Source organism: Cetorhinus maximus, chromosome 8, assembly GCF_964194155.1.
Source record: "Cetorhinus maximus chromosome 8, sCetMax3.hap1.1, whole genome shotgun sequence".
Taxonomy (NCBI): Eukaryota; Metazoa; Chordata; class Chondrichthyes; order Lamniformes; family Cetorhinidae; genus Cetorhinus; species Cetorhinus maximus.
In genome coordinates this window covers 62,938,056-62,963,737 of record NC_135886.1, presented here as the reverse complement: position 1 = coordinate 62,963,737, position 25,682 = coordinate 62,938,056, and the positions used below count along the sequence as shown (strand labels likewise).

At 51.8% G+C, this 25,682-nt stretch overlaps 1 protein-coding gene and 1 long non-coding RNA gene across 3 annotated transcripts in view; one reads left to right on the top strand and one right to left on the bottom strand.

The window, feature by feature from the left end:
* The window catches only part of LOC144683680 (T-cell-specific guanine nucleotide triphosphate-binding protein 2-like), a 35,104-nt gene extending 14,540 nt beyond the window's left edge, over positions 1–20,564 (top strand). For both annotated transcript variants that reach the window (XM_078546940.1, XM_078546939.1), the window contains exon 2: positions 19,736–20,564. In XM_078546940.1, the coding sequence (XP_078403066.1) occupies positions 19,743–20,444 (702 nt within the window). In that variant the 5' untranslated portion in view covers positions 19,736–19,742 and the 3' untranslated portion in view covers positions 20,445–20,564. The remainder of the gene's footprint in view (positions 1–19,735) is intronic.
* Positions 20,565–23,523: 2,959 nt separating this feature from the next.
* LOC144683290 (uncharacterized) lies at positions 23,524–24,917 on the bottom strand. The gene is made up of 2 exons (XR_013577223.1): positions 24,861–24,917; positions 23,524–24,020 (listed from the first exon to the last, which is right to left on the bottom strand). It is a non-coding gene; the product is annotated as an uncharacterized LOC144683290 (long non-coding RNA).
* Between the last annotated feature and the right edge of the window lie 765 nt (positions 24,918–25,682).

Below are 25,682 nucleotides of genomic sequence, written 5' to 3'. Positions count from 1 at the left end.
ACTGCTCATCCCAGAAAGTGTTCACCGCCCTGACCCAACACTGCTCAATCCTGACAGTGTTCACACCCCCAACCCAACACTGCTCACTCCCGTCAGTGTTCACACCCCCAACTCAACACTGCTCACTCCCGACAGTGTTCACTCCCCCAGCCCAACACTGCTCACTCCCGACAGTGTTCACACCCCCAACCCAACACTGCTCACTCCCGACAGTGTTCACCACCCCACCTCAACGCAGCTCACTCCCGACAGTGATCACACCCCCCACCCCAACACTCTTCACACCCGACAGTGTTCACGCCCCCTCCTCAACACTGTTCACTCTCGACAGTGTTCACACCCCTACCAAAACACTGCACACTCCCGACAGTGTGCACACCCCCACCCAAACACTGTTCACTCTTAACAGTGTTCACACTGCCCATCGAAACACTGCTCACTCCCGACAGTGTTCAACCCCCCACCCAAACGTTGCTCACTCCTGACAGTGTTCACACCTCCACATCAACAGTGCTCAGTCCCGACAGTGTTCACCCCCTCAACGAAACACTGCTCACTCCCGACAGCATTCACCTAACCCCCCCACACTGCTCACTCCCGACAGTGTTCACCCCCCCACCCCAACATTGCTCAGTCCCAAAGTGTTCACCCCCCCCAACCCAACACTGCTCTCGACCGACAGTGTTCAACACCCCACCCAAATACTGCTCACTCCTGCCAGTGTTCAACACCCTGACCCAAATGCTGCTCACTCCTGACAATGTTCACCCCCCCACCCCAATACTGCTCACCTCCGATATTGTTCACCCCCCTGACCCAACACTGCTCAATCCCGATAGTGTGCACCCCCGTGACCCAACACTGCTCAATCCCAATAGTGTTCGCACCCCCACCCCAACACTGCTCAATCCCGACAGTGTTCACCCCCCCACCCCAACACTGCTCAATCCCGACAGTGTTCAGCCCCCCCACCCCAACACTGCTCAATCCCGACAGTGTTCACCCCCCTACCCCAACACTGCTCAATCCCAACAGTGTTCACACCCCAGTCACCGAACACTGCTCACTCCCGACAGTGTTCACACCCCCAACCCAGCACTGCTCTCTCCCGACAGTGTTAACCAGCCGACCCCAACTGCTCAATCCCAACAGAGTTCACCCCCCGACCCACCACTGCTCACTCCTGCCAGTGTTCACATATGCACCCGAACACTGCTCACTCCCGATAGTGTGCAACCCCCCCACCCAAACACTGCTTATTCCTGACAGTGTTCACTCCCCCACCCCAGCACTGCTGAACCCCGACAGTGTTCACTTCCCCCACCACTGCTCACTCCCGACAGTGTTCACATCTCCACCCCAACACTGCTCACTCCCGATAATGTGCAACCCCCCACCCAAACACTGCTCAATCCCGACAGTGTTCACCTCCCCCACCCCAACACCTCTCATCCCCGACAGTGTTCACTGCCCTCAGCACTGCTCACTCCTGACAGTGCTCACACCCCCACCTCAACACTGCTCACTCCCGACAGTGTTCACACACCCACCCAACATTGCTCACTCCAAAAGTGTTCACCTGCGCTATCCCAACACTGCTCACTCCTGTTAGTGTTCACACCCCCATCCCAACACTGCTCTCTACCGACAGTGTTCACAACCCACCCAAATACTGCTCACTCCTGACAGTGTTCAACCCCCTGACACAAACGCTGCTCACTCCTGACAATGTTCACCCCCCCACCCCAACACTGCTCACTCCCGATAGTGTTCACCCCCCTGACCCAACACTGCTCAATCCCGATAGTGTTCACCCCCCTGACCCAACACTGCTCAATCCCAATAGTGTTCACACCCCCACCCCAACACTGCTCAATCCCGACAGTGTTCACCCCCCCACCCCAACACTGCTCAATCCCGACAGTGTTCACCCCCCCACCCCAACACTGCTCAATCCCGACAGTGTTCACACCCCCAACCCAACACTGCTCAATCCCGACAGTGTTCACCCCCCCACCCCAACACTGCTCAATCCCGACAGTGTTCACACCCCCAACCCAACACTGCTCTCTCCCGACAGTGTTTACTCCCCCAACCCAACACTGCTCTCTCCCGACAGTGTTCGCACCCCCAACCCAACACCGCACTCTCGCGACAGTGTTCACCAACCCACCCCAACACTGCTCAATCCCAACAGAGTTCAGCCCCCTGTCCCACCACTGCTCACTCCCGACAGTGTTCACCCCCTCCACCAAAACACTGCTCACTCCCGACAGTGTTCACCCCCCCACCGAAACACTGCTCACTCCCGACAGTGTTCACCCCCGCACCGAAACACTGCTCACTCCCGACAGTGTTCACCCCCCACCGAAACACTGCTCACTACCGACAGTGTTCACCCCCAGACCCCAACATTGCTCACTCCCAAAGTGTTCACCACCGCTATTCCAACACTGCTCATTCCCGACAGTATTCACCCCCCTGACCCACCACTGCTCACTCCCGCCAGTGTTCACATCTGCACCCCAACACTGCTCACTCCCGATAGTGTGCAAACCCCCAACCAAACACTGCTCAATCCCGACAGTGTTCACCCCCCCACCCCAATACTGTTCAACCCCGACAGTGTTCACTGCCCTCACCACTGCTCATTCCCGACAGTGTTCACATCTGCACCCCAACATTGCTCACTCCCGATAATGTGCAACCCCCCACCCAAACACTGCTCAATCCCGACAGTGTTCACCCCCCCCACCCCAACACCTCTCATCCCCGACAGTGTTCACTGCCCTCACCACTGCTCACACCCGAGAGTGTTCACTGCCTTCACCACTGCTCACTCGTATCAGTGTTCACACCCCCACCCCGACATTGCTCACTCCCGAAGTGTTCACCTCCCCCACCCCAACACTGCTCTCTCCCGACAGTGTTCACACCCCCACCCAAACACTGTTCACTCCCGACAGTGTTCACATCTCCACCCCAACATTGCACACTTCCGATAGTGTGCAACCCCCCCCCCCACCCATACACTGCTCAATCCCGACAGTGTTCACCCACCCCCACCCCAACACCGCTAATCCCTGACAGTGTTCACTGCCCTCACCACTGGTCACTCGTAACTGTGTTCACGCACCCACCCCAACACTGCTCACTCCTGATAGTCTTCACCACCCCCCCACCTCAATACTGCTCACGTCCGACAGTGTTCACCCACCCCACCCCAACACTGCTCACTCCCGAAGTGTTCACGCCCCCACCCCAACATTGCTCTCTCCTGACAGTGCTCACACCCCCTCCTCAACACTGCTCACTCCCGACAGTGTTCACACACGCACCCAAACACTGTTCACTCTCGACAGTGTTCACCCCCCCACCGAAACACTGCTCACTCCCAACAGTGTTCACCCCCCCACCCCAACATTGCTCACTCCCAAAGTGTTCACCTGCGCTATCCCAACACTGCTCACTCCTGTTAGTGTTCACACCCCCATCTCAACACTGCTCTCGACCGACAGTCTTCAACCCCCTGACCCAAATGCTGCTCACTCCTGACAATGTTCACCCCCCACCCCAACACTGCTCACCCCCGATAGTGTTCAACCCCCTGACCCAACACTGCTCAATCCCGACAGTGTTCACCCCCCCACCCCAACACTGCTCAATCCCGACAGTGTTCACCCCGCCACCCTAACACTGCTCAATCCCGACAGTGTTCACACCCCCAACCCAACACTGCTCTCTCCCGACAGTGTTCACACCCCAACCCAACATCGCACTCTCCCGACAGTGTTCACCACCCCACCCCAACACTGCTCAATCCCAACAGAGTTCACCCCCCTGACCCACCACTGCTCACTCCCGATAGTGTCCACCCCACCAACCCAACACTGCTCACTCCCGACAGTGTTCACCCCCCACCGAAACACTGCTCACTCCCGACAGTGTTCACCCCCCGACCCCAACATTGCTCACTCCCAAAGTGATCACCACCGCTATTCCAACACTGCTCACTCCCGACAGTATTCACCCCCCCACCCCAACACTGCTCACTCCTGATAGTGTTCACCCCCCTGACCCACCACTGCTCACTCCTGCCAGTGTTCACATCTGCACCCCAACACTGCTCACTCCCGATAGTGTGCAACCCCCCAACCAAACACTGCTTAATCCCGACAGTGTTCACCCCCCCACCCCAATACTGTTCAATCCCGACAGTGTTCACTGCCCTCACGACTGCTCATTCCCGCCAGTGTTCAGATCTGCACCCCAACACTGCTCACTCCCGATAATGTGCAACCCCCCCACCCAAACACTGCTAATCCCCGACAGTGTTCACTGCCCTCACCACTGCTCACTCGTAACTGTGTTCACGCACCCACCCCAATGTTGCTCTCTCTCAACAGTGTTCACACCCCCACCTCAACATTGCTCACTCCCGACAGTGTTCACACACCCACCCAAACATTGCTCACTCCCGACAGTGTTCACACACCCACCCAAACATTGCTCACTCCCGACAGTGTTCACACACCCACCCAAACACTGCTCACTCCCGACAGTGTTCACCCCCCAAATCCAAACGCTGCTCACTCATGACAGTGTTCACCCCCCCACCCAAATACTGCTCACTCCTGACAATGTTCACCCCCCCACCCCAACATTGCTCAATCCCGACAGTGTTCACCCCCCTACCCGAACGTTGCTCACTCCCGACAGTGTTCACCACCCCATCCCAACATTGCTCACTCTCGACAATGTTCGCCCCCCAACTCAACACTGCTCACTCCCGACAGTGTTCACACCCCCACCGCCAAACACTGCTCAATTCCGACAGTGTTCACTCCCCCAACCCAACACTGCTCAATCCCAACAGCGTTCGCACCCCCAACCCAAAACCGCTTTCTCCCGACAGTGTTCGAAACCCCGCTATCCCAACACTGCTCACTCCCAATAGTGTTCATCCCCCCACCCCAACACTGCTCACTCCTGACAGTGTTCAACCCCCCCACCCCAACACTGCTCACTCCCGATAGTGTTCATCCCCCCACTCCAACACTGCTCACTCCTGACAGTGTTCACCCCCCCACCCCAACACTGCTCAATCCCGACAGTGTTCAACTCCCCACCCCAACACTGCTCAATCCCAACAGTGTTCACCCCCCCACCGAAACACTACTCACTCCCAACAGAGTTCAACCCCCCACCCAATCACTGCTCACTCCCGACAGAGTTCAAACCCCCACCCAAACGCTGCTCACCCCCGACAGTGTTCAAACCCCCACCCAAACGCTGCTCACTCCCGACAGTGTTCAAACCCTCACCCAAACGCTGCTCCCTCCCGACAGTGTTCAAACCCCCACCCAAACGCTGCTCACTCCCGACAGTGTTCAAACCCCCACCCAAACGCTGCTCACTCCCGACAGTGTTCAAACCCCCACCCAAACGCTGCTCACTCCCGACAGTGTTCAAACCCCCACCCAAACGCTACTCACTCCCGACAGTGTTTAACCCCTCACCCAAACACTGCTCACTCCTGACAATGTTCACACCCCAACCCAAACACTGCTCACTTCTGACAGTGTTCAACCCCCCACTCAAACGCTGCTTACTCGTGACAGCGTTCATACCGCCCCACTCGAACATTGCTCACTCCCGAAGTGTTCACACCCCCAACCCAACACTGCTCACTCCCGACAGTTTTCACCCCCCCACCCCAAAACTGCTCACTCCCGACAGTGTTCACCCCCCCACCCCGACATTGCTCACTCCCGACAGTGTTCACACCCCCACCACCAAACACTGCTCAATCCCGACAGTGTTCACACCCCCAACCCAACACCGCTCTCTCCCGACAGTTTTCGAAACCCCGCTATCCCAACACTGCTCACTCCCAATAGTGTTCATTCCCCCACCCCAACACTGCTCACTGCTGACAGTGTTCACCCCCCCACCCCAACACTGCTCACTCCCAATAGTGTTCACCCCCCCACCCCACACTGCTCGCTCCCGACAGTGTTCATCCCCCCACCCCAACACTGCTCACCCCCGATAGTGTTCAACCCCCCGACCCAACACTGCTCAATCCCGACAGTGTTCACCCCCCAGCCCAACACTGCTCACTCCCGACAGTGTTCACCCCCCACCCCAACACTGCTCACTCCCGACAGTATTCACCCCCCCACCCCAACACTACTAACTCCCGACAGAGTTCAAACCCCCACCCAAACGCTGCTCACTCCCGACAGAGTTCAAACCCCCACTCAAACGCTGCTCACTCCCGACAGAGTTCAAACCCCCACCCAAACGCTGCTCACTCCCGATAGTGTTCAAATCCCCACCCAAACGCTGGTCACTCCCGACAGTGTTCAAACCCCCACCCAAACGCTGCTCACTCCCGACAGTGTTCAAACCCCCACCCAAACGCTGCTCACTCCCGACAGTGTTCAAACCCCCACCCAAACGCTGCTCACTCCCGACAGTGTTCAAACCCCCACCCAAACGCTGCTCACTCCCGACAGTGTTCAACCCCCCACTCCAACACTGGTCATTCCTGACAGTGTTCACACCCCCATCCCAACACTGCTCACTTCCGACAGTTTTCACACCCCCACCCCAACACTGTTCACTCTTAACAGTGTTCACCCCCCGACCGAAGCACTGCTCACTCCCGACAGAGTTCAACCCCCCACCCCAACACTGCTCACTCCCAACAGAGTTCAACCCCCCACCCAAACGCTGCTCACTCCTGACAGAGTTCAACCCCCCACCCAAACGCTGCTCACTCCTGACAATGTTCACACCCCCCACCCCAACACTGCTCACCCCCGATAGTGCTCACCCCCCTGACCCAACACTGCTCAATCCCGACAGTGTTCACCTCCCCACCCCAACACTGCTCAATCCCGACAGTGTTCACCTCCCCACCCCAACACTGCTCAATCCCGACAGTATTCACCCCCCCAGAACAACACTGCTCACCCCCGATAGTGTTCACCCCCCTGACCCAACACTGCTCAATCCCGACAGTGTTCACCCCCCTACCCCAACATTGCTCAATCCTGACAGTATTCACCTCCCCAGACCAACACTGCTCAATCCCGACAGTGTTCAATCCCGCACCCAAACACTGCTCACTCCCGACAATGTTCACACCCCCACCCAAACACTGCTCACTCCTGACAGCGTTCATACCCCCCCACCCCAACATTGCTCACTCACGAAGTGTTCACACCCCCATCCCTACACTGCTCTCTCCCGACAGTGTTCACCCCCCCACCCCAACACTGCTCACTCCCGACAGTGTTCACCCCCCCACCCCAACACTGTTCACTCCGGACAGTGTTCACAAGCCCCCACCCCAACACAGGTTACTCCCGACAGTGTTCAACCCCCCACCCAAACACTGCTCACTCCTGACAGTGTTCACCCCCCCCAACCCAACACTGCTCAATCCCAACAGTGTTCACACCCCCACCCCAACGCTGCTCACTCCAGACTGTGTTCACCACCCCACCCCAACACTGCTCACTCCCGACAGTGTTCACTGCCCCCACCGCAACGCTGCTCACTCCCGACAATGTTCACCCCCCCCACCCCAACACTGCTGTCTTCCGACAGTGTTCACCCCCCCACCCTAACTCTGCTCACTCCCGACAGTGTTCACTGCCCGCACCACTGCTCATTTCTGACAGCATTTAGCCCCCCTCCCCAACGCTGCTCACTCCTGATAGTGTGCAACCCCCCACCCCAACACTGCTCATTCCCGACAGTGTTCACACCCCCACCCAAACACTGTTCACTCTCAACAGTGTTCACCCCCCCGATCGAAACACTGCTCACTCCCGACAACGTTCAAACCCCCACCACCCCAACACTGCTTGCTCCCGATAATGTTCAACCCCCCACCCCTATACTACTCACTCCCGAAAGTGTTCACCCCCCCTACCCCAACTCTGCTCACTCCCGGCAGTGTTCACACCCCTACCCCAACACTGCTCTCTCCCGACAGTGTTCACACCCCCACCAAAACACTGCTCACTCTCGACAGTGTTCACCCCCCCACCGAAACACTGTTCACTCCTGAAAGTGTTCAACCCCCCACCCTAACACTGCTCACCCCCAACAGCGTTCACCCCCCACCCCAACACTGCTCACTCACGAAGTGTTCACACCCCCATCCCTACACTGCTCTCTCCCGACAGTGTTCACCCCCCCACCCCAACACTGTTCACTCCGGACAGTGTTCACCCCCCCACCTCAACACTTTTCACTCCGGACAGTGTTCACCCCCCCACCTCAACACTGTTCACTCCGGACAGTGTTCACCCCCCCACCTCAACACTGTTCACTCCGGACAGTGTTCACCCCCCCACCTCAACACTGTTCACTCCGGACAGTGTTCACCCCCCACCTCAACACTGCTCACTCCCGACAGTGTTCACTCCCCCAACCCAACACTGCTCAATCCCGACAGTGTTCACCCCCCCACCCCAACACTGCTCACTCCCAATAGTGTTCATCCCCCCACCCCAACACTGCTCACTCCTGACAGTGTTCACCCCCCCACCCCAACACTGCTCAATCCCGACAGTGTTCACCCCCCCACCCCAACACTGCTCAATCCCAACAGTGTTCACCCCCCCACCGAAACACTACTCACTCCCGACAGAGTTCAACCCTCCACCCAATCACTGCTCACTCCCGACAGAGTTCAAACCCCCACCCAAACGCTGCTCACTCCCGACAGTGTTCAAACCCCCACCCAAACGCTGCTCACTCCCGACAGTGTTCAAACCCTCACCCAAACGCTGCTCACTCCCGACAGTGTTCAAACCCCCACCCAAACGCTGCTCACTCCCGACAGTGTTCAAACCCCCACCCAAACGCTGCTCACTCCCGACAGTGTTCAAACCCCCACCCAAACGCTACTCACTCCCGACAGTGTTTAACCCCTCACCCAAACACTGCTCACTCCTGACAATGTTCACACCCCAACCCAAACACTGCTCACTTCTGACAGTGTTCAACCCCCCACTCAAACGCTGCTTACTCGTGACAGCGTTCATACCGCCCCACTCGAACATTGCTCACTCCTGAAGTGTTCACACCCCCATCCCAACACTGCTCACTCCCGACAGTATTCACACCCCCAACCCAACACTGCTCACTCCCGACAGTTTTCACCCCCCCACCCCAAAACTGCTCACTCCCGACAGTGTTCACCCCCCCACCCCGACATTGCTCACTCCCGACAGTGTTCACACCCCCACCACCAAACACTGCTCAATCCCGACAGTGTTCACACCCCCAACCCAACACCGCTCTCTCCCGACAGTTTTCGAAACCCCGCTATCCCAACACTGCTCACTCCCAATAGTGTTCATTCCCCCACCCCAACACTGCTCACTGCTGACAGTGTTCACCCCTCCACCCCAACACTGCTCACTCCCAATAGTGTTCACCCCCCCACCCCACACTGCTCGCTCCCGACAGTGTTCATCCCCCCACCCCAACACTGCTCACCCCCGATAGTGTTCAACCCCCCGACCCAACACTGCTCAATCCCGACAGTGTTCACCCCCCCACGCCAACACTGCTCAATCCCAACAGTGTTCACCCCCCAGCCCAACACTGCTCACTCCCGACAGTGTTCACCCCCCACCCCAACACTGCTCACTCCCGACAGTGTTCACCCCCCCACCCCAACACTACTAACTCCCGACAGAGTTCAAACCCCCACCCAAACGCTGCTCACTCCCGACAGAGTTCAAACCCCCACTCAAACGCTGCTCACTCCCGACAGAGTTCAAACCCCCACCCAAACGCTGCTCACTCCCGATAGTGTTCAAATCCCCACCCAAACGCTGGTCACTCCCGACAGTGTTCAAACCCCCACCCAAACGCTGCTCACTCCCGACAGTGTTCAAACCCCCACCCAAACGCTGTTCACTCCCGACAGTGTTCAAACCCCCACCCAAACGCTGCTCACTCCCGACAGTGTTCAACCCCCCACTCCAACACTGGTCATTCCTGACAGTGTTCACACCCCCATCCCAACACTGCTCACTTCCGACAGTTTTCACACCCCCACCCCAACACTGTTCACTCTTAACAGTGTTCACCCCCCGACCGAAGCACTGCTCACTCCCGACAGAGTTCAACCCCCCACCCCAACACTGCTCACTCCCAACAGAGTTCAACCCCCCACCCAAACGCTGCTCACTCCTGACAGAGTTCAACCCCCCACCCAAACGCTGCTCACTCCTGACAATGTTCACACCCCCCACCCCAACACTGCTCACCCCCGATAGTGCTCACCCCCCTGACCCAACACTGCTCAATCCCGACAGTGTTCACCTCCCCACCCCAACACTGCTCAATCCCGACAGTGTTCACCTCCCCACCCCAACACTGCTCAATCCCGACAGTATTCACCCCTCCAGAACAACACTGCTCACCCCCGATAGTGTTCACCCCCCTGACCCAACACTGCTCAATCCCGACAGTGTTCACCCCCCTACCCCACATTGCTCAATCCTGACAGTATTCACCCCCCCAGACCAACACTGCTCAATCCCGACAGTGTTCAATCCCGCACCCAAACACTGCTCACTCCCGACAATGTTCACACCCCCCACCCAAACACTGCTCACTCCTGACAGCGTTCATACCCCCCCACCCCAACATTGCTCACTCACGAAGTGTTCACACCCCCATCCCTACACTGCTCTCTCCCGACAGTGTTCACCCCCCCACCCCAACACTGCTCACTCCCGACAGTGTTCACCCCCCCACCCCAACACTGTTCACTCCGGACAGTGTTCACAAGCCCCCACCCCAACACTGGTTACTCCCGATAGTGTTCAACCCCCCACCCAAACACTGCTCACTCCTGACAGTGTTCACCCCCCCCAACCCAACACTGCTCAATCCCAACAGTGTTCACACCCCCACCCCAACGCTGCTCACTCCAGACTGTGTTCACCACCCCACCCCAACACTGCTCACTCCCGACAGTGTTCACTGCCCCCACCGCAACGCTGCTCACTCCCGACAATGTTCACCCCCCCCACCCCAACACTGCTGTCTTCCGACAGTGTTCACCCCCCCACCCTAACTCTGCTCACTCCCGACAGTGTTCACTGCCCGCACCACTGCTCATTTCTGACAGCATTTAGCCCCCCTCCCCAACGCTGCTCACTCCTGATAGTGTGCAACCCCCCACCCCAACACTGCTCATTCCCGACAGTGTTCACACCCCCACCCAAACACTGTTCACTCTCAACAGTGTTCACCCCCCCGATCGAAACACTGCTCACTCCCGACAACGTTCAAACCCCCACCACCCCAACACTGCTTGCTCCCGATAATGTTCAACCCCCCACCCCTATACTACTCACTCCCGAAAGTGTTCACCCCCCCTACCCCAACTCTGCTCACTCCCGGCAGTGTTCACACCCCTACCCCAACACTGCTCTCTTCCGACAGTGTTCACACCCCCACCAAAACACTGCTCACTCTCGACAGTGTTCACCCCCCCACCGAAACACTGTTCACTTCTGAAAGTGTTCAACCCCCCACCCTAACACTGCTCACCCCCAACAGCGTTCACCCCCCACCCCAACATTGCTCACTCCCGAAGTGTCCACCCCCCCATCCCAACACATCTCACTCCCGACAGTGTTCAACCTCCCACCCAAACATTGCTCACTGCCGACAGTGTTCACCCCCCACCCCAACACTGCTCACCCCTGACAGTGTTCACCCCCCCACCCCAACACTGCTCACCCCTGACAGTGTTCACCCTCCCCACCCCAATACTGCTCACTTCCGACAGTGTTCACACCCCCACCCCAATACTGCTCACTTCTGACAGTGTTCACTGCCCGCACCACTGCTCATTCCTGACAGTATTCAGCCCCCCACCCCAATGCTACTCACTCCTGATAGTGTGCAACCCCCCACCCCAACACTGGTCATTCCCGACAATGTTCACCCCCCCCACCCCAACACTGCTCACTCCCGGCAGTATTTAGCACCCCCTCCACACTGCTCACTCCTGCCAGTGTTCACCTCCCACCTCAACACTGCTCTCTCCTGACAGTGTTCACCTCCCCCACCCCAACACTGGTCACTTCCGACAATGTTCACACCCCCCCACCCTAACACTGCTCACTCCCGACAGTGTTCTCCCCCCACCTCAACACTGCTCACTCCCGACAATGTTCACCCCCCCAGACACTGCTTTGCACCCCCCACCCACCCACAGTCCTCACCCACTCTCCACATCCCCTCTTCCCCTAACAATGCTCACCCCCACAACCTCTCACAATACTCACAGTCCCTACTTCCCAACAATGCTCATAGTCCCCCACCCTGACTATGGTCATCTCCCCTCCCACTCCCCAACTGCCGCCAATACTCACACCCCTCACACCCACGACCTCACAATGCTTACCCTCCCCTCTCACTCTAAACAATGCTCATTCGTGGATGGTGAGCATTGTCAATGATGGGGGATGTTTCATTGTGGTGCACTGAGCTCTCTCAGGGTTGACCTGGCTGCTGGAGGCTTTGACTTACACGTTGCTGCATTCCCGAGTGGCCTTTCCAGCCGCTAGGAAAAGCTGTCAGTTCATCCGTGTAAAAACAATGATTATAGGGCAAACAGCCCAAGTGTATGTGTTTAGGCCGTCTGATCCCACTAGTGTAGGGGATTGTGCAGCAATCTGGGTAGTGCAAAACCGGCAGCTGGAAGGTTTAACCTTCTCGTGTTGAGTACCGTGCTGTGGCCTGCGCTGAGTCATTCACTGCCCCTCATATCATAATACTCAGGCCTGTATTTCTTGTATGTAACTGGAACAATGAGCACTCATTTCCAGTGCCCAGTGAATTTGATTGGTAACTTTTGCATTAAATTTGAAATATTTCTTAATCATTTTTAAAAATTTGATTCTGAATAAACTCTCCACTGCTACTTATGTTTTAACTTTTCTAAACAATGTTACATTAATGTAACTCAGTTACTGGTACTCTCACCACTTCAGGACTTGAACCTGTTACCCAGGTTGACACTCTGGTGTAGTACTGAGGAAGTGCAACAATGTCAGAGGTGCCATCTTTTAAATGAGGCGTTAAACTGAAGCCCATCTGTCCTCTCAGCTGGACATGAATGATGCCATTTTACCATGGTAGGAAGAGCAGGGGAGATCTCCTAGTGTCCCAGCCAACATTCTTCCCTCAGCTGACCAGTCTTCTGTCTCTGTGGCAGGGCTGTCCGACATCAGAAAAATAGTCAAGATGACCAGTCTTACCTCCAATTAGTCCCTGAAGTGGTCCTGCTTGTCTGCCTGTCACTACTGGGCAGTTAGCGGCTGCGTTGATCCCATCCCTGGCAAGATTACTCAGTGGTAAGAACATCTCAAGGCACAGGAGCAATAAGCTATCTTCATTCACTCTTGGTCCTGCCTTCTGGCACTGTGCAGGTGGCAGGAAGACTCAGCACAGGGGCATTAAACAGCATTGTCACATCCCTCACTGGCATCACAGGGGCAGAAGAGCCGGGTGCAAGCCTGCGAATCATAAAAGGGCGGTCACCTATCCAGAAGGTAGGCTGCAGCTGACAATGGGAACTCGATCAAGATTTTGGGCGCTGTGGCAATGAGGGGCAATACCCTCCACAGGAAGGGCAGAACCCTGAGCACCAGGAGGGCATAGGAGAGGAAAGAGGGGCAGGAAAGACACAAAGGCTGTACCTGTAACACAGGATCAACTGCCGAAGACAAAGCTACTTGGAGATGACCAAAACCCAGTGGCGCAGGAAGCTGCAATTGTCCAGGTAGATGGCCACTGTTATGGACAGGAGGGGGGTTAATTTAAACAGCACTAACTTTTCCTCTCACCACCTGTCCGTAAGCAGAAAGGTGTTCTGATTTGCTTCCCCCTTTATAAGTGGTGGCATGTTTCCCAACCCCTCAGTCTTGGTGCGATCCAATTTCTATTAATAACCCCACAGCAAACTCAAGATAGGATAAACTCAAAGGGTTAGTCTATTTGCACACACTCAGAATGCAGGAGGGGGTATTGTAATGTTGCCGCCTGTGCATTCATTCGGTAAAAGAGGATAGAGAAAAGAAAGATTGAGAAGGCAAAGACCGCAGAGAAAATAATCATTGTTTTAAGGGGGTTCAGAGTCACAAATCAAAGCTCATTGAGGTATTCCTTCACGGAGGTCATTGGGTTGAAAACCAAGGCTGATTAATTCCCTTTTCCAGTGGTGTTGACTTCACATGATGAGGTAGGTACGCAAAGATGAATCAGTCTTGTAGGTGATGATACAGAAGCCCCAGTAGTCACAGTGTAGATGGTGCCAGATATTCAATCTGGGCAGAGCCCCATTTCTGCGATGCTGCTAGCTAAATGGCAGACTGCATTTGCAGTGCAGCAAGGCGATTTTATTGGGTTCACAAGCTAAAGGTTCATATCACATGATTACCACCTCTCCACACTGTCTTTGAAAAAAGATGCATATCCCTTATTTGGATCCCCAAGGTGGTTAAATGTCTCAACCATTAAGATTTGAAAGGAAGATTGTGAGGCTCTTTGTTCTGGCAGATGCACAGACTCCAGTTGGCTAACCTGGGTTAGGAAATGCAGATGGCCTTTGTATGGTTCTCTTTGAATTTGGTCTGTGCAGCACACAGGGGTGTTGTTAGTGTCTCTTCAGAGATCATGAGGTGAGAGTTTCCCTGATACTGTCAGAAAGCTCCTTTGGTTTGAGAGTCATAGACGGACATAGTTTCAGCCATTTCAAATGGTCTTTTCTTTGCCCAGTTTTTAAAATGTTAGAATTAGCCATGAGGATATCTAGCCACTGGCAACACTTGATCAGTGCTGCGATGTGTGAGGTCTTCAGTGATGCGGTGCAGATTTCTGTGGCCGTGAGGGGACTAAAACCTCACACTGTATATTTCTACAAAATATTACTGGGTTCACAAGCTAGAGGTTCACATCATATGATTACCACTTCTCCACTATTAAGAATTGAATTGACATCCTTTGTCAAAGACAGCGTGGAGAGGTAGTAATCATGTGATGTGAACCTTTAGCTTGTGAACCCAGTAATATTTTATAGAAATATACAGTGTGAGATCTTAGTCCCCTCACGGCCACAGAAATCTGCAACCTCATCACTGAAGACCTCACACATCGCAGCGCTGATCATCAAGCCCTGACAGTGGCTATCAAAGTCATTGTGGTCTTGAAATTCTTTGCTTCTGGCTCTTTAATGACATCTCCCAAACAGCAACACACCACTGATTCTCATAGGGTACTAATGGCCTGTCCAAAGCTAGAGAGTACATTCATTCCACTACAGCCACGACCTTTCAGGCCCAGAGGGCAGAGGGTTTTAGCACCATAGCCGGATTTCCCCTATGTGCAGGGCATCATCGATTGCCGCATGTGGCATTCAAAGCGCTTAGTGACCACCCAGTGAGATCCATCAACAGGAAGGGTTTCCTCTCCCTCAATGCTCAACTGGCCTGTGTCCATGACAAGAGCTCCCTCCGTATGTGTGCTCACTTTCCTGGCAGCTGCCATGGTTTCTTCATCCTCAACCAGTCCAGGCGGCCTCAGATCATCACTCTAACCCCCAGTGTGGGGATTCTCAGGGGAAGGGATAAGCCTTGAAGATATGACTACTCATCTCTACAGGAAATCCAGATGGAGCACAAGGTGATAAAAACAATGATAACTGCTCACCATGACAACCATTAAGCAGGCCATCAGGCTTCTCAGGATGCACTTCTGGTGCCTGGACTGTTTGGGTGGTGCCCTCCAATACCTTCCCTCCTGCTCATCAGGGAGGAGCAAGAGATGATAGAGGAGGAGGAAATGGAGGCTGAGGGAGATGTTGAATAGAGAGGTGCACATGCTGCGTGCTGAGGTAGCCATGCAAGGCTCAGGTCATGAAGGGTTCCTGAGGATGCCATGAATGTCAGGGATCACCTGATTCTGGAACATTTCAGTTGAGCCCCTTGTGAGCTGTTCTGACCCACGTTGAGGGCCTGACATGGAAGGAGTCAGAGGTCCCTGTGTTAACACATGCGAGGACCATCTAATCGCCTCATGTCATTGATGGAGACACATCTGCCCTGAGGTTTTCCTCACTGTGGAGGATCACCACCTCATACCACTTTTTCTGTTGCGGCAGCTGTGAAAGGAATCCCAGACCTGTACTTTAATGTGTCATCATTTATACAGTGTAAAGAGAGGAAAACAGTTGACAGAGAGAGTAAGAAGACACCCCAGTGACCCAGCTAGTGCTTCTCATGACGTAGTGGCTTCCGTGCTCGGCCACTCTAACGTGGCGCTCCCCTTGTGACCTTGGAGAAGATGGGGGCAATCTGCTCACTCCTCTCAGCTTGTGACTGAGATGTATGTGGAGGTGCCCGTGGGAGAATCTCCAAAGGCTGTGAAGGCAGATTTTGTCCCTTGGCCCTGCTGCATTGATGGTTCCTCAGTCAGAGGGGTCATGGAGGTCCAGGATGATAAGGCCCTGAGGAATGACACCCTTGTCCTTTTCTGTGACATCCTCAGCCCTGGCTGGGCATTCTGAATGCCTGGAGGAGGGTACAGCTGGCATCCATCCCTCCAAAGATCTCTGTGCCATTGAACAGTCCAAGCTACCCAGCATATCATGGGCCCTGTGAGTCCTTTGCCCTCCGAGTGGCACTGCATATGGCTCCACTAGAAGTTGGCCATTCTCTTAATAGAGGAGCTCATCCACCCATTGCTCTGAACCATTGTGATGTATATAAGCTGCATGGACTCCTCTAACCACTATTGTGACCCAGCACTGCCTTGGGGAACTCCAACACATGGGGGCACACTCCCTGTCACTCCTTATGCCTCCTTTGCAGTGACTCCTGAGGCTCTGCTTTTGTACCCAGGTGAACAGGATTGCGTCTGTCTTCCCTTCTCCTCTGGCACCTCCTCCTGCCCACTAGTGCTATGGTGTTCACCCTGTGTCACCGAGGTAAGGGTATCCCATGCTGGTGGACATTGCACTCGGAAGGTGTGATGGAGCTGCTTCCTCTCACTGCTGCCCTGGGCATGTCGAGGGGGAGGGAAAGGCTGCTGTGGGGTGGACAGCTGAACCTGTGTGAGACACAAGAAGAGATGATGAGAGCTAGCCTTGGAGCGTAGACCCCTCTGCAGTGCTGAGGCTGCCCAAAGTTACTCAATGTGTGACACACTATCAGACAGGGTGGAGTGCACTGCACCCATTAATGACCATTTTGTCCTCTGTAAGCACCAGCTCCACCATAAATACCAGCTCTGCCAACCTCACTGTCTCCTCTTCCACTATCCAGGCTATCACCATTGCTTTTCTGCTGCATTGGGGTCATTTGGTAGAAGAGCAGCAGCCCTCCTGCTGTCAGGTCTCTCTCCCTCGCGCTATGCATGTGCTTCTCCTGCAAGCATAAAAGAGAGGCACTGCTATCCTCAAACCCCAATATTATCTGCCCCTGTTCCTTACAAGGTGCATGTCTTAGTGGTGACAGGCCCTCAACTTTCTTTGGCTGCGAGCCATTCTGAGGGGGTCCGTAGGTGCCCTGAACGAGAACCATGTTCAGGAGCAGCATGCACCCTGAGGATCCTCGGGTGGTGTATTTGCTGTAGGGTGCAAGGCTGAAGCCTGTTGAGGGTTGTACTCACTTTGCCAGAATGTACGAGGTCATTGAGCCTTTTTTAATGGCACTCGATCCAGATTCTTCTTGCCTCACTTCTTCCATTGACAGTGGCAGCAACCTGCATCCAGGTCTCTTTGATTTCAGCTAGTGACCTCTGGTAACAGGATCTCCCTCCCCTCCCACGCGACCTCCAATATTAGATCCAGGTCGGCATCGATGAAGTGAGAGGTTGGCCTACCCTGGGTGCCAGGCCTCAGGCTCCCTGACACACCTTGTTCCTCTCTGGTGCTGTGGAAGGCTTTGACACAAACCACTGATCTCTCCCTCAGGACAACTGGCAGCCTCAATGATGGCTACTGTGGGGATGTCTAAATCAATCTCAAACTTCACCTCACCGGCCTCTGCTCCTACCCACACTGACTGGAATCGGACTGGAATCCATGTCCACAAGGACTCACCCCCATGAAAATGGTGACTTTAATCAGTTCCCCACCAGAGACAGGCTCCTGATCCAAAAAAAGCCAACTCCTGTTTCTGCCTCCGTGATAAAAATCCAGCCCATGATTGCTGGCCCCAGTCACACAGGACCCAAACCCCCAATTGAGGATTTAATGCTGTTTGGATTTCAAAAGACTTCATGTTCCAATGCAAAAACCCATAGAAAGTCAGTGACCATGGGCGGAATTGTCCCCGATTTGCACTAAGTGCAGTAGCGGGCAGGAAAAACAACGTTTTACCCACCAGGCGCGATGGCAGATTCTCACGCCATATCGTCCCAAACTCACCGCATTAATTATGCATCCCAGGAAACACGCTGTTTCCATGGCGGGCAGGTTCTCATTTGCCCCCAATACTCTCACCTCGTTGCTTCATCATGCTGGGCACCATAGTTAAAGTGTAGCCGCGTGCATGTCTCTCAGTGCTTCCAGCCCAGGACTGCTGCAAATAAGACATGGCCCCGAAAGTCAAAAAGACTGCAGCCTCAGGTTTAGTGACTCACCCCTCGAGCACCTTTTGGAAGCCTGCCGTGATGTCCTCTACCCTCACTCTGGCCACAGGAGGGGCAGCAACATTACCGCTCCAGCATAGTAGGCAATGGCAGTAGTGACCAGTGCCAATGCTGCGCAGAAGAGGTTGGCCATCCAATGCAGATAGAGGACGAATGATCAAATGATCTCATCTGTGCTACCAGGTTAATGCTACCATCTCATCACTCTAAACACACCCAAGCCCATCACACCTTCACTGGCATCTCACTCACTGCCAGCTCAAGGGACATCACCACCCATTCTCTCACACACCCTAACATATCCATCTGGCCTCCTCAGCCCTCACCATCTTAAGGCCACTTGCACAGATCATCATGTGCCTCCCACACACACCCTGGGATATCCTCCTTCCCCAATACAGCCCTCACCTTGCAGCCTCTTTCCTTGCCTGAAGCCATTTCTCCCCCTTCCCCAAGCAAGCCCTAGCCCTGCAGCCGTACAAAGCCACCCCTGCCTTATGGCTGGTCTGGTGAGCCCCCCTAAAAGTGATGTGGTGCTGCCTGTGAAGCCTGGCGCTGATGACTGTGAGTGCTGCCCGAAGCAAGGTAGGCAAACAAACCTCAAAGTCCCGAGTGAAGTGCAGCCCACCAGGTGCACATCGCTTATATGCTGTTGTGAAACACGTTGGTGGGCAGACAATCCAGTACGGCGAAGATGAGTCCAGTGGGCTAGCCTTATAATGATATGCAGATGTATTACAGTGAGGTTTCTGACGTCCAATGGCGGGAGACAGGACCCGCCATCGACAGGCTGAGCGGATGATCGCAACCTGCTTTCACGACACCGTGAAACCAATTTTTGACCTTCTCGCCATGTTGTCCGCTCACCCAATGCCAGCGGGCACAGAAAACCCCACCCCATGTGTAAGTTTAATGAACGGCTACTGTCACTTATTTACCACTGTCTGTAAAATCCAGCCCAATGTGCTGCATAAATGGTAATTCTTTTAATCAGGTGCAAAACATTATGTAAAATGTTTTCTTTCAGTGATGAGATGGCTCGGTCTTCCAACACTTCCAACATTAGTCGGCAAGAGCTGAAGTCTATCTATGAAAAGGGTCGAGGAGTTACACTACTGATACAGAAGAGGTTAAATAATCTGGACAATACAGAGTTTAACATCGCAGTGACAGGAGAATCAGGTGCAGGGAAATCCACCTTCATCAATGCGATGAGAGGACTCCGGAGCGGTGATGAGGGAGCAGCTGAAACTGGGAACACAGAAACCACAATGGAACCAACCGGATACAAACATCCCAACTTGCCGAATTTTTGTTTCTGGGATCTGCCAGGAATTGGAACGACAAAATTCCCAGCAGATAAATACCTGACAGAGATGAATTTTGAAAGGTACGATTTCTTCATCATTATCTCACACTGTCGATTCAGAGAAAATGATGCAAAACTCGCCACAGAGATTAAACGACTGGGGAAGGAATTCTACTTTGTTCGATCTAAAATTGATAATGATCTCGATTCAATGGGAAAGCATCAGAGGAAAATTAATGAAGGAGCAGAACTGGAAAAGATCAGGAATGACTGTGTTAGGAACCTGCAAGAGGCAGGGGTTCTGGCACCCAGTGTTTTCCTGATATCAAACTTTGATCATAGTATGTATGATTTTGTTAGGTTAAAAATGAACATTAAGTTAAAAAGGAACATCCCTCCCTTGGAAACAGTTTCCCCATTCAATTAGATCTTGGATGATCTGCATCTTGGCCAGCTGCCTTGGTTCTGTAACCCTTAAAACTCTTACTAAACAAAACTTAATTTTAATTTTGAAATTTTCAGTTGAACCCAGCCTCAACAACTTTTTCCTTTTCGGCAAGATGGGGGCAGGGTTGGGAGGCTATCAAGTTCCAGGTTTCAACTGGAAGAAGAAGTGTTTTGTGACATCGCCCCAGATGGCTGAACTCCAATTTTAAAGGTTATGTACCTTGTTCTAGACTCTCCCACCAGAAAAATACTTTCCCTTTATCTAGCCTTTCAAATTCTTTAATCTTCTTCCATCATTACATGAAAAATAAATAAAATGGCAGGGCTATAGGGAAAAAGCAGGGGAGTGGGGCTAGGGGGTGCATTGTTGCAGAGGGCCAGCACAGATGCAACAGGCCAAATGGTCTGCTCCTGTGCTGTAACCATTCTGTGGTTCTATGATCTTAAACACGTCAAACAGATCACTACTTAATTTTTTATATTCAAGGGAATACAAGCCTATTCTATGCAACCTGCTCTCAGAACTTGATCTTTTTTGCCCTGGTGTTTTTCTGTTGAATCTATGCTGCACTCCCTTCAAGGCCAATATATCCTTCCTGAGGCACAGTGCCCAGAACTGAATGCAGTTACTTTAGCTAGGGTCTTACAGGGCTCTGTACAATTGAAGCACAACTTCAAACACTGTTGAGATAAAGCCCAACATTTAATTTAATTTTTAATTATTGTTTGCATCTGTTAACTAACCTTTAATGATTTATGTACCTGTGCCCCAAAATCTATCCGTTCATCCACAGTATTCTGACTTACCTTCCTGAAACCTCAAATTGTCTCACATTGAACTCCATGTGCCACAGTTTTGCTGACTGTTCATAGCTTTATAGTTAAGTCAGTTAACAGTTCAGCCCAATATACTGTGCTTAGTTTCTGCCACATCCCTACAGACTCAACCGTACTAAAAATCAAAACCATGGTTTGTGTTTCATCTTTGTAGAGAATGCACAAAGAGTGATGAAGACAACTTTTTTGACTGCAGATGAAAATGGTCACTTATGCTGTGGATTTCATTCTCAGGGTGTTGGTAGTTTCTACATTGGCCCTGTTTCCACCCCAAGTAAAGGTAGTCTGCAACATATTGTACTCCCAATAGGTGATTACAGGCTTAGTTCCAGCGTAAGCCAAACACAATAGAGGCATCTGTGGAGAGAAAGCGCATTTTTCAATGCTATTAAAACCATTCACCATCTTCGCCTTCTATCCTTCTAGGTCCTGGCTTTCGAGCCATTGTGGCATTGAACACTGTTTGTCTAAAAAGAGATGATTCACTGCAGTGAATTTTGTCTGAGCAGCAATAGCATCAGATAAAGATACAATGGATAACAGGGCCAGCCAGGATCAGACTGTATCCTAGCAATGAACATACAAACCAGCTCCTGTACAAAGCAGGGCTTTGTGTACAACTTTGTGAACATTTTGATGTGTGATGGTATAAAATGCAGGCAGAATTATGGACACAAAAGGTAGTAGGTTAGCACCATTTCAGAACAGACTAAATGAAGAGAGATCATAACCATAGGTTGTGAGATGAGGAATGGAGGAATCTGGAGGGTTGAAATAGCTGTATTCTTCCATGACTGCTGGAAACTCAGTCTTGGCTGTGAATTCATTCAACTTTAAATAAAGCTTCACATGTTCACATGTTAATTGTCCTTGACAAGCAGGCACTGGGCTGCAACCTTTGTCTGTAATATTATAAAAATTTACATTTTTGGTGGCACTAGAAGACATTCTAAATATGAATGCACTGTGGCTTACTTTAGAGAGATGTATGTCATTCCCTAGCAAAATAGATGTTGTGGGAAATGTTGTTGTGAATCAGGTTCCACAGTGTGGGCATGTTTATTTTTATTCATTCATGGGATGTGGGCATCACTGGCTAGGCCAGCATTTGTTGCCCATCCTAATTGCCCTTGAGAAGGTGGTGGTGAGCTGCCTTCTTGAACCGCTGTGGTCCATGTGGTGTAGGTACACCCACAGTGCTGTTAGGGAGGGAGTTCCAGGATTTTGACCCAGCGACAGTGAAGGAACAGCAATATATTTCCAGGTCAGGATGGTGTGTGGCTTGGAGGGGAACTTACAGGTGGTGGTGTTCCCATCTATCTGCTGCCCTTGTCCTTCTAGGTGGTAGCAGTTGTGGGTTTGGAAGGTGCTGCCTAAGGAGCCTTGGTGAGTTTCTGCCTTGTGTCTTGTAGATGGTACACACTGCTACCACTGTGCATCGATGATGGAGGAAGTGAATGTTTGTGGATGGGGTGCCAATCAAGTGGTCTGCTTTGTTCTGGATGGTGTCGAGCTTCTTGAGTGTTCTTGGAGCTGCACTCATCCAGGCAAAAGTAGGGTATCTCATCACACTCCTGGCTTGTGTCTTGTAGATGGTGGACAGGCTTTGGGGGATCAGGAGTGAGTTAACGCAGGATTCCTAGCCTCTGACCTGCTCTTGTAGCCACAGTATTTATATGGCTAGCCCAGTTGAGTTTTTGGTCAATGGTAACCCCCAGGATATTGATATTGGGAAATTCAGCGATTGTAATGCCATTGAATGTTAAGGGGCGATGGTTAGATTCTCTTTTGATGGCGATGGTCATTGCCTGACACTTGTGTGGCGCGAATGTTACTTGCTACTTGTCAGCCCAAGCCTGCATATTGTCCAGGTCTTGCTGCATTTGGACGTGGACTGCTTCAGTGTCTGAGGAGTCTCAAACGGTGCTGAACATTGTGCAATCAGCAGTGAACATCCCCACTTCTGACCTTATGATGGAAGGAAGGTAATTGATGAAGCAACTGAAGACGTTTGGGCCTAGGACACTATCCTGATGTGTGATGTCCTGGAGCTGAGATGACTGACCTCCAACAACCACAACCATCTTCCTTTGTGCTAGGAATGACTCCAACCAGCGGAGATTTTTACCCCTGATTCTCATTGACTCCAGTTGATACAATACTGAACCAACTCAGGCAGATAATATCCAACACCCTGTAATGATGCAATAAATGTCCAAACCTTCATTTTGAAGATTGTACTGAGTATTTATTTGTCATTAGTCATTAAAGCAGGAATGTTGGATTAAACAACCAGAATAGTGTTGGAATAATTGAACAGGAAAGTATAGGAGAAGGTGACTTGGACATGGTAACTTAACAGATATGTGTAACTTTAAAACCTGGTGTAGCTGTGGCACTAATTGGGAACCATCCAAACAGTGTCTGAAGATCCAGGCTGTCTTATTGCTGTGACGGTTTTGCAGCTCATTCCTCACTGTCATTTTCACACGCGACTTTCCCAAGACCCAATTTTTCTGGTTATTGACCCACATGGTGGGAGATTTTGCAGAGGTGGTTTCGCGAACATGCAGTGGTTGATGGGTTAGACAAAGGAGGCATCACTTCCCTAACTAGCCAAATGAATGGCTCCTTTAGGATCCCAATGATATGGTTGATAATTCTGTGTTGATTGTGTAATCCGCGTTTCACTGTGTGTGGGGTTTTGCCTTACTCCAGTCTGTGAAGTCAAGAGATTAACATTTCAAAGAAACACTCTCCAACCAAACAATCTTCTGCCTTATAAGTACAGACTTTGACAATACTGAACAAGTCTGGGCATTCCTTACCTTCCTCTCCAGAAGGACACAATTCAGTGGATCTTTGCAATCATCTGGTGCCTCATCCAGGTGGATAGTTTTTGTATTTGAGACTGGTCAGTGATGCTGGATCATTATAACCAGACACGATCCTGTAATCATTTAATGTCCACACATGTTTACTTCACTAGCTCAGAGTTCTCAGCGTTATAGCGACAACTGCTGCCCTAACTGAGACCTGCTGTCTCAGCACCCAACGTGATTCAAACCTGTGCTTTGTATGATGTCTCAGCACACCAGCAGGAGCCCAAATTGTTACCCTCACAAGGGGAAGCTTAAGTGAAATTCTATCCTTGTAGAAAGGGGGTTGATTGTTCAGAGATCCCGAGAAGGTACTAAAATATAAAGACTGTTTTTAAGAGGTAAAAGAGGTAAAATTATGAAGAATGACTTTGTAGGATGTTTAATTCAGAATTTCATTCAGAGAATAGTCCACACCTGTTATTTTGTACAGTGGTGTGTGAAACAGTGCAATCTGTAAATTAGAAATATTTAAAAAGTATGGCATCATCATTAGTGCATGCCAACAATAAAAGATAGAAAAAGAAAGTTTTAGAAAACTAGGAAGACAGAAGACTGTAGACAACTCACTGAAAATTCCTCCCTTCAGCCAGAATCAGCAATCCACAGAAAAAGGATCAAATGTTTTGGTTAGAAGGTAAACCTGATCAAAGTCAGGACAACAGCAACAAGACACAAACCTAAGTTATGATCCACTTCTCCTTTGGGTGATAATCATCTTTAGCACATGTTCAAGCCTGCAAATAGAAATAATAATATATTAAGCGAAGAGGGCACGCTGGGTTAGCTCAATGCTATTACAATTATGCAGCTCTTCCTTGAGGCTTATCCCTTACTGGTTCATGCAATGTAACCACAAAACTGATAAAAGTAATCTTGATATTAATACCGTTCATCTCACTGAGGAGGCTTCAGGCCAATCCATGACAAACAACCTGCTCTGAAAACTCTGCTCACCTTTTGATAGCTGTGACAAATTCCACCATAGCAGATGAGATAATGCACAACATGCTAAAACAGTCAACTATGTTCTAAATAAAACAACACAAAACATTCTAAAAAAAAAAGTCAACTTTCCGTATCTCCCTACGTTAATGGATCCTTTAAAAAATTCCAAGATCCGGATCTGCTTCTTTGCCAAAAATGAATCAGATCTTCCTTGGGCCATATCCTATCTGTGTACTAAGTTTCGTTGAAATTATCCATTGGTTTCCAGTCATGTTGTTTACAGAAAAAACAAACAGACTAACAAATGGGTGTAAACATTATTCTACCCACCTTCATTGGGGAGGTAATCATAAATCAATTTAAAATACAATTGAAAATTGCTGTGAATCAATTTAAGGGGCAGAATATTGCCCCTAATGGGTGGGTGGGCCCCGCCGCCATTTTAAGTGGGCGGGCCAATTAAGGCCTCACCCAGCGGGCCGCCCGACGGGAAGCACTATTTGCTTCCTGTGCAGGGGCGGGTGGATGGATTCCCCAACTGTCAGAGTGCGCTC